The 9,137-nt window shown below is 46.5% G+C and overlaps 2 protein-coding genes across 5 annotated transcripts in view; both read right to left on the reverse strand.

Moving 5' to 3' along the window:
• Positions 1 to 514: 514 nt before the first annotated feature.
• On the reverse strand, positions 515 to 3,611 carry si:ch211-158d24.4 (tumor necrosis factor ligand superfamily member 15). Of its 2 annotated transcripts, none has more exons than XM_027030790.3 (4): positions 3,204 to 3,611; positions 2,760 to 2,787; positions 2,452 to 2,523; positions 515 to 1,396 (listed from the first exon to the last, which is right to left on the reverse strand). In XM_027030790.3, exons 1-4 carry the CDS (start codon positions 3,405 to 3,407, stop codon positions 969 to 971), a joined length of 732 nt encoding a protein of 243 aa, XP_026886591.2. In that variant the 5' UTR covers positions 3,408 to 3,611; the 3' UTR covers positions 515 to 968. The 2 variants fall into 2 exon arrangements, with proteins under 2 accessions (XP_026886591.2, XP_026886592.2); XM_027030791.3 differs by lacking the exon at positions 3,204 to 3,611 and adding an exon at positions 2,937 to 3,197.
• Positions 3,612 to 4,952: 1,341 nt separating this feature from the next.
• Positions 4,953 to 9,137, reverse strand: part of si:ch211-158d24.2 (multiple epidermal growth factor-like domains protein 9) — a 24,851-nt gene continuing 20,666 nt past the window's right edge. For all 3 annotated transcript variants that reach the window (XM_081702988.1, XM_035536451.2, XM_081702987.1), the window contains one exon: positions 4,953 to 9,109. In XM_081702988.1, the coding sequence (XP_081559114.1) occupies positions 8,613 to 9,109 (497 nt within the window). In that variant the 3' untranslated portion in view covers positions 4,953 to 8,612. The remainder of the gene's footprint in view (positions 9,110 to 9,137) is intronic.

Genomic DNA, 9,137 nt, shown 5'->3' on the forward strand with positions numbered 1-9,137 from the left:
TTGAGAGACATTGCACAACCACTAAATACAATAATTAGCAAACATTTGAACTTATTTTTTTGCAAATAAAGATTTTATTTATCATTCATTTTGAGAAAGCCAAGTTATGGTTTTAGAATTTTTACTGTTACTGTTAAAAACATTTCTGAAACTCTAAGTTTTTGTTTGGAGTATAAAACTAAATGAGTTATGCCACCACTGTGTGTACGCATGCCAGCCACGCATGGCTGACGTCCCTCTGTGCAACGACGGCGCTGTTGCATTTATGGAAAACAACGTCTGCTGTCAATAGCAACCAGCAGTCAGACGGGACGTCAAATATTGATAAGGATCTACAGCGGTCTCAGCCTGGCTGTAACAAATTAATTTCTCAGTGAACCACTTTTTAAAACTCAGTATTGATATGCAGTAGTAATTCACCAGCCTGCTTTCAAACATCCGGACATCCTAAAGGATTTCATGGATCCTATATACATGAAAAGTCAACAAAAAATGTCAGGTTCATACACATCAGTGAACAGAGAAATACTTTTTATTCACACGACACATTCTGGCATTTTTAGGGTAACAAGCATTGGAACCTACTGTTACAGTCGACAAACTTTTCCAGTTAAGATTCCTTCAACATGCAAGGGCCTTAGCGTTTGGAGGCTACAAGCTCAACAGTGAGAGTGGAGTACTTCAGCATGTCCTTATCGCAGTATGTGTCTACCAGAAACAGACGTGTTATCCCAGTGATGGCTCACATGCCCCTGCCTACTACAGTGAAGCCTTTTGTCATACAGTGACAGAGAAACATTCGCTCTTGAGCGCATATACACAGAGAGCAAACTACCTATATAATACACTAACAATAATAAACTGAGAATATTAGTTTATTACTGTTAATTAATGACAAACTAACAAAAACAAACTCACAATAATTACTCGAAGGTTTGATCATGCACATTTGCTCAAGCCCATGTGGCTCAAGCTACGGCAAGCGGGTAGGCTGTTAAAAAGGTTTTGGTACCCACGTTCCCATCGCAGTCCACGAGCCTGAGGTTGCTCGTCTTCACCTTCAGGCCGTCTCCCTTTTGAAAATTGAAGATCCCTTCAGAGTACAGGGACTTCCTCCAGTTGGTGTTCTCGGAGTACACGGTCTCGAAGGCAGACAGCATAGTCCGGTCTTGCTGGTAGCTGTCAGATAGCACAGCAAGATGGTGTTCCAAGATCATCTGCTTGCTAGACGACACCTGGTCTGTGCCCCTGTAGGTCACCTGCAGGGCAATTCTGTACATGCCTGCGGAAGGAACGATCAGAGTGGCACTATCGCTGCTCAGTCTGAAGCCAAAGAGCTTGTTCTGCTCCCACATCAGGAGGGTGTCGTGAGCAGAGGGAGGATGTTTGCACGCAACTGTGGAAGGAGCAAACACTAAACATAAGTACACACACCCACACACACACCACTAAACATAAGTACACACCCACCCACCCACCACTGAACATAAGTACACACCCACCCACCCACCACTGAACATAAGTACACACCCACCCACCCACCACTGAACATAAGTACACACCCACCCACCACTGAACATAAGTACACACACACCCACCACTGAACATAAGTACACACACACCCACCACTGAACATAAGTACACACACACCCACACACACACACACACACACACACACACCACTGAACATAAGTACACACACAGCATGGTCAATACACAAGCACGTACACACCACTGTACATAAGCGCACACACACACACACACACACACACACACAACACTAAGTACATGAATACACACACAACACTGTAAAGTACATAAGTGGAGTTCTGAAATGTTCCATCACATAGCTGACAGTCAAGTGTACAGACTATCAAATAAACAGATTTGTTAGTGGTCCAATCAGGGTCTAAGTAAGCATATCCATGTAATCATTAAATGCATACAGTCCAAAAAGGCTTCAAGAATACAAGCAAGAAAAATAACAGTGGGAGGAATTTAACTTTCTCTGGGACATTATGAGAGAGAACAATCTCCACAGTCTGTACTAACTTCCCCAACAGAATGGGCTGTGTTTGGACAATCCTCCCTCTTCATGCCAGGTGCAATCATATTTACAATCACCGTTTCCCACCATATCTGGTTCTACTGCAACACGCACATGGCTGCAGTTCTGGAATCTGTTCTAGACTCTAGCCAGCTGGAATACACTGATTCGAAAACAGCAGCAGTACACGTGTTCTCAAATAACATTGGAATAAGTCATTTTTTAGCCTGCTGTCACAGATATTTCTAGTGCATTACCTCGGGCAGGTTGACAAGAGTTTTGGACATTGTACACTGTACTTCAACACAGCAGGACACACTCACCCCTTCTGTCTTAGCATTTTAAATAAGTTTAAGGTGCATTACGGCATCACATTAGTCTCCAACAGAAACAGGTGTTCTTACTTTTCAGGAAGGCTTGGTAAGGCTCTTTAGATCCGCCGTCAGCAAGCGCTCTGAACTGCGATGTTTCCGAACCTACAGAGGAGATACGTTCGCATCTTCAGCACCAACTAGAGAAACATCGACACTTTGCATAATCATGACTTAGTGCTGCAGGCTGCTGTGTTTATTCTGACAGAAGCCCTGATATTTATATATTTTCAACGTCCAGTGTCATTCCCGGTGGAATGCCACAACTTTGGAAACGCAAGCACTTAGTTCTACCAGACGACCCACAGATTACACATCACAAGTGGAATTAAGAATTTTACCATTCGCCTTCGCACCATGTTCTTCACTCTGTGGAGGAAAAACAACAGAAAATATCACTGAAAACCAAATATTAAAAGAAACAACAAAAAGGACAGTTGGATTAGTGGTCTGATCATAGATACGACGAAACCCTCGATGTCCACATAACAGAACATTCTTTGCGCGAGGTAATTTACCTCATTTTTTATTCTCACTGAGGGTAAATCTTTCTTCCAAACAAAAGTCCATCTGGCCCTTTCTAACAAGCTATGGTAAGTAGCGGAGATATCTAGTGGCGTCTCTCGAACTTTTTGGTGATCTGACATGTTGGTAATAAGACTGACAAACAAGACTGGACGACGATGAACCAAAAGCACGACACGGATCCGATTAAAGTTTGCACAGACCCGCGTCGCACATTTCGGACAGCTGCAGGGCGCGCTTTCGGGAGCGCGGCTGCGTACCTTGCACGCCGCTAAGTGCTGGCTGAAGAACAGCAGGGACACAGCGGTACACAGGAGCGTGAAGGCGCCCGCGCCAAGCCGCGTGATGCACAGCTCACGCCTCAGTGCACGGTGGGAACGCAGAGCTGCGTCGCCCTTCATCAGCACGCGGGTCTCGGACACCGCGACGCGAGCGCCGGCGTGCGCCAGTTCCGTTCCTGCCATGTGAGGCGTCGCGCGTGCCGTCCTCCTTTCAAACTCCCCTTTTTATTACATTCGCCCGCATTTTTACGGATCGACGCCCAAAACAAATATCTGACTCGAGAGGTTTCGGCTGCGTGTTCGCTATCTTAAGGCGATTTGCCAGCGCGAGTCCGCTTCCTTGTACCCACGCCACTCGCTTTGCACTTTAATGAAGATCAGATGACCTGGCGCGCGGCCATGAAATTCCATCTCGTCAGAATTCTCGTCAGTGCGCGCTGGGCAGCTACGGCGTAACGGGTTCCGCCAGCCACGAGTACGTGCACGTATTGAACTTGAACACAGTGCAACCTTCACGAGCTTTACCGCCACCGTACGGCGTTTAGGCTCCGCGTTTTAACACGTACGTGGACGCGTGAAATCACACGCGCACAAACCATTGTTTTGGCACGGTCTGTCCAGCACGCTCGTATACGCGCAGGGACACGCTGCCGTCCCACCCCATGTTGCGGGTGCACCAACCTCCCCCCGATCCACCCCATGTTGCGGGTGCACCAACCTCCCCCCGATCCACCCCATGGTGCGGGTGCACCAACCTCCCCCCGATCCACCCCATGGTGCGGGTGCACCAACCTCCCCCCGATCCATCCCATGGTGCGGGTGCCCCAACCACCCCACCCCGTCCCAACAGTTCTCGCGCTGCGTTTGGAACGGCACCTGCAGCCAGCACGCGAGATAATTCTGCTGCAATGTTAAATGTTAAACGAGTCATCAGAATGAGTCCTCTCCCACTGACACACTGAACTTGGAGGACAGCCACAAGAAACCTCTTTGCATGGCAACCGTGTAAATATAAAGAAGCGAGCCATGATTCATACAATGAAAGGAAGCGCCCACAGTCCCGCAGCTCGTGCGCGTGAGCGGAGAGGTTTTGCAGTGAAACCATGAGGGGGGAAGCTTTGGTCTGGAGACTGACACCAGGACCAGGACCTGGAGCAGCTGTAGGCTGAGCCAGATGAGCCAGACTCTCAACCCAGAAGGCTGTGGGGAAGATGTATGAGAGTAGACGGGCAGGAACACACTTAGGGGGTAAAAAGACTTCCAGGGAAAAATGTCTCCAAATGTTGGACAGTTTCCTATTCCATTTAACTTCTTATGCTCTAAATATTTCACTTATTCTTTTGAAGGTATAAAAATGCCATTGTTACGCCTTATTATTTTTCAATAACTATGAATTATTTAGTAATTATATTTAATATGAAAACTTTGTAGTTACATGACTGAGTGATGGCGATAGAGCTAGCTATGGTGATAACGTGTTCCTCTAAATGTTATAAATACTGTTGTGCATGTTTCTGAACGTGACCCTTCTCCCAGACGTGGTCCTGAACGTGACCCTTCTCCTACATTTACTGTCGTGAACTGTACAAAGTGAGCTTTGATCTCTGATACTCAAAACAACCGTGAGCAGGTCTCCTGTGGGTGGGTTGTCTAGGACATCTGGATTTCAAGACGTACAGGACATAAACCAACCGGCCTTGTTTAGACACATTCGGGACTGATACAAACTTCAGACACGTTCACAGTTTTATTCATGAATAAGGTGATGGATGGCAGCATCATGTAAAATTAAATGACATTATCGTACATTTAGATGCTTAATAGTTTTAGAACATGTAAAAGGAGTCTATATCTTTAAATATTGAAACCTGTGTTCATTTGTTTGAATGACAGCATTATTTAGCTGGGACATCCGGGACAGTTGAAGGATGTTAAATGCTTGTTGTAATGACAGGACTTTAGGTCTCAGTTATAGCGCTTTCACAGATGAAGCATGATAACACCGCACTGGTGTTATTTTATTGAATACATTTAGAATGCTTGTTCCAAATAAATTCGGAGATATATATATATATATTTAGCACTGATAAGAAAGCGGGTTTCTTATGGCCAGTACTTATCAGTTATGTATAAACTACGGATCAAGAGTTTATGCAAACAGTTAAATATTATTTCTGAGTGAATATAGGTGAATTTTACTTTAGTCAGACCGAAATCGGAGTAATATCAGGTGGTTTAACATTTCAGATTGCTGTCATTTCAATTCCCTTCATATTTCCGTACTTCAGGAATTCAGTACCACTTGAGCAAATGGCAACGTGCTGCCAGAAGAGGTGGAGTTATGTGGTGTAAAGGGGTCTTTGTGGGTTTATTCAGCTCAAAAAACACAAGCAAAACAATGGAAAAACACTGGACGATGTACAATTCTGTAGTCCAATGCACAGTACAGCCACAGGTGCAGCACTGTATAACTATATACACCCAATATTTACAGATGCTGTTTTCTCTTTCAGCTTGCGTTGACAGTAGTGGTGAGCCACGGTTTGGGTCAGCGACTGGAGGGGTGTCCCCGAGCCCGAGGCTGGGAGAGGTGGAGCTTCCACCTGAAGCTCCAGGCAGGCATTCCGGGGGTTTGGACTCACTGCTTTTTTTGGAGACTGTTTAAGGGAGACGTAAACAGCCCCCCAGAGACAGAGAATGTTGGAGGCTTAGAAATCTGTGTGTGCAATTGTCCATGTGCCCGTGTGTGTGTGTGTGTGTGTGTGCACGCAATGAGACAGTGAAATAGCAATGTACTTGACTCCACTTATGTGATCCTGGGTGAATGTCCATCAACCATCAACCCTTTTTAAAATAAAATAAGAATTTAAAAGTCTACGGTAAGGGTGTGGTGCCACTGTGCAAGTGAAACATTGTGAGATCTTACTGTAACTATCACAACGGTAACTCTCTGATGTGGAATGAATACAATGTCAGAAAAGCATAAAAACAAAACACAAATAATAATAATAATAATAATAATAATAATAATAAATAAATAAACAAGAATTATTAAAAAGTAGCATGACAAAAACAGTCAGCTTAAGGACCAGTCTGTTAACTGACATTTCAGTTAACTTGTGTTTGAAAATCCACAGCATGTTGGGCAAGCTCTCGTCTGAATGTTCAGTAGAGTAACTACTCTACAGTGTCATTACCACATACACTCAGTACAGTGTCTTATCAATCAGTGTGTACAAAAGAAACATACAAAAACTACCAGGACACTAATCCGTGTGTGTGTGTGTGTGTGTGTGTGTGCATGTGCACGTGTGTCCATGAGTGTGCATGTGTATGTACACAACCTAAAATGGCTTTCAGATTTACAACACTTTTACTGGCTTTGAGTGAAACTGCACAACATTCGTGCTCAGAAAGTCTTTACACATCCCTGTATAGAATCCAGCTCTATACACACCACACACACACACACACACACACACACACACACACACACACACACACACACACACACACACACACACACACTAAGGCCCTAATAGGAAGTGAGTGTCAGTGCTTCGAGATACATGTACGTCTGTTCGCTGCCAGACATAGAGGAGCATTTCCTGTTGCCATGGTACCAGGCATGCTAGTGGGTTTGACGCCGTGTGTCTAGCGTCTGACATGTTTCCCCTCCCCATCAGCTGGCTGCTGTCAGCACCGCAAAAGGTTTACAGGGCAAATCCCACATCTTCACAGGTGCTGCGCTGCTTCTGTTCACGGACACGTCCGTGACACGGTCAGGTGGGCGCCGGACTTCCGAAATACTCAGAAGAGTGTCATCTGGTACCTCAAGAACCCCGCATGCACATCCGTGATCCGTGTCGACGTCCAGTCTTGCATCATGTCCTGCATGCATACCCGCATGGTTCTTTTTTCTTGTACGCAGAAAAACATTCGATGAGACTTAGCTCCTGGTGTATAAGCCAGACAGCATGACGCTCAGGAAACACATCCGTGACAGCGGCAGGTGTGTGAGGGAAACGCAGAAAGTTTGTATGTGCGGTGAAGCCAGGAGCTGGAGAATATCTGCAGAACTGTTATTGAGTTGTGTATATACGTCCCGTTACTGAACTATGTATATACGTCCCCTTTATTGAGCAATGTACTATACGTCCCCGTTACTGAACTATGTACTATACGTCCCGTTACTGAACTATGTACAATATGTCCCGTTACTGAACTATGTACTATACGTCCCATTACTGAACTATGTACAATATGTCCCCGTTATTATGTACTATACGTCCCCCTGTTACTGAACTATGTACTATACGTCCCGTTACTGAACTATGTACTATACGTCCCCGTAACCGAACTATGTACTATATGTCCCAGTTACCGAACTATGTACTATACGTCCCCGTTACCAAACTATGTACTATATGTCCCCGTTACTGAACTATGTACTATACGTCCCCTGTTACTGAACTATGTACTATACGTCCCGTTACTAAACTATGTACTATACGTCCCCGTTGTTGAGTTATGTACTATACGTCCCCGTTATTGAGTTATGTACTATACGTCCCCGTTATTGAGTTATGTAATATTCGTCCCCGTTATTGAGTTATGTAATATTCGTCCCCGTTATTGAGTTATGTACTATCCGTCCCCGTTATTGAGTTATATACTATCCGTCCCCGTTATTGAGTTATGTACTATCCGTCCCCGTTATTGAGTTATGTACTATACGTCCCCGTTATTGAGTTATGTACTATACGTCCCCGTTATTGAGTTATGTACTATACGTCCCCGTTATTGAGTAATATACTATACGTCCCCGTTATTGAGTTATGTACTATACGTCTCTGTTATTGAGTAATATACTATACGTCCCCGTTATTGAGTTATGTACTATACGTCCCCGTTATTGAGTTATGTACTATACGTCCCCGTTATTGAGTTATGTACTATACGTCCCCGTTATTGAGTTATGTACTATACGTCTCCGTGTCCAGAGATGGTAGGTGACTTCTTCACACGTTTCATAGGTTTCCCATGTAGCACATAAATTTACTGTGACAGTTTGGCTCAGTCCTTTCTGTCCAGAATTGGAGCTCAGACCCCTCTACGTACAGCATAGCGGCATGGCTCCGCCTGTAAGACGCTGAAAATGTAACTCCGCCCTGCGGTCCCGTCGTCATGGTAAGCTGCGAGCCCCCTTTTCTTAAGGTGGCGTGAGTGGTTGGGCGGCCGAAGGGCTACTCGGACACCGATGAGGAAGTGGTGCGACCTTAAAAGCGGCTGACCCGTGCAAACGCTCGCTCCCCCGCCCCAGGGCACCTTCTGGGAAAACGTAAATGCCGTTCTTCTCCAGGGGGACAGCTGCAGCGTGGGGCCTCCTCACGCCTTGTACATGCCGGCGGCAGAGGCCAGTGCCAGCTGGCCATTGGCCGCCACCACGCAAGGCTCCTCCTCCAGCAGGGCGCTGGGGTCAGCGTGCGGGAGGCTGTCATGGTAACTGCTGAAGCTGATGTTGTCCTCCTTCAGCTCGATGGTCCAGAAGGGCGCGTTGAGCTTGCGGTTGTGGTACTCGCGGTACGTGTACACGCCGCCCACGAACGCCATGAGCAAGACCACCAGAGCGATGATGACCGCCAGCACGATGATGTTGAACTGCGTCCACGACACAGCGGTGAGAGCCGACGCCGAACTGTTGCCGCGGCCCGTGGGGTCTCCCGGGCCCGACCGCAGGGTCGGCGGACCGCCGGCTCCCGCTGAGGGGTCGGGAGAGGACGTAGAGAGGAGCGAAGGGGGCAGTGTTGGAGACCGAGGGGCAGGGCTTCGGGCAGCCGGCGGGCCGGGGGTCCGGGTCACCAGGGTGGGTAGCAGCTTCACAGCTGTGAGAGACAGAGATGGAGGGGTGGG

The sequence above is a fragment of the Electrophorus electricus genome, chromosome 20 (assembly GCF_041902795.1).
Source record: "Electrophorus electricus isolate QZ-2024a chromosome 20, ASM4190279v1, whole genome shotgun sequence".
NCBI lineage: Eukaryota > Metazoa > Chordata > Actinopteri > Gymnotiformes > Gymnotidae > Electrophorus > Electrophorus electricus.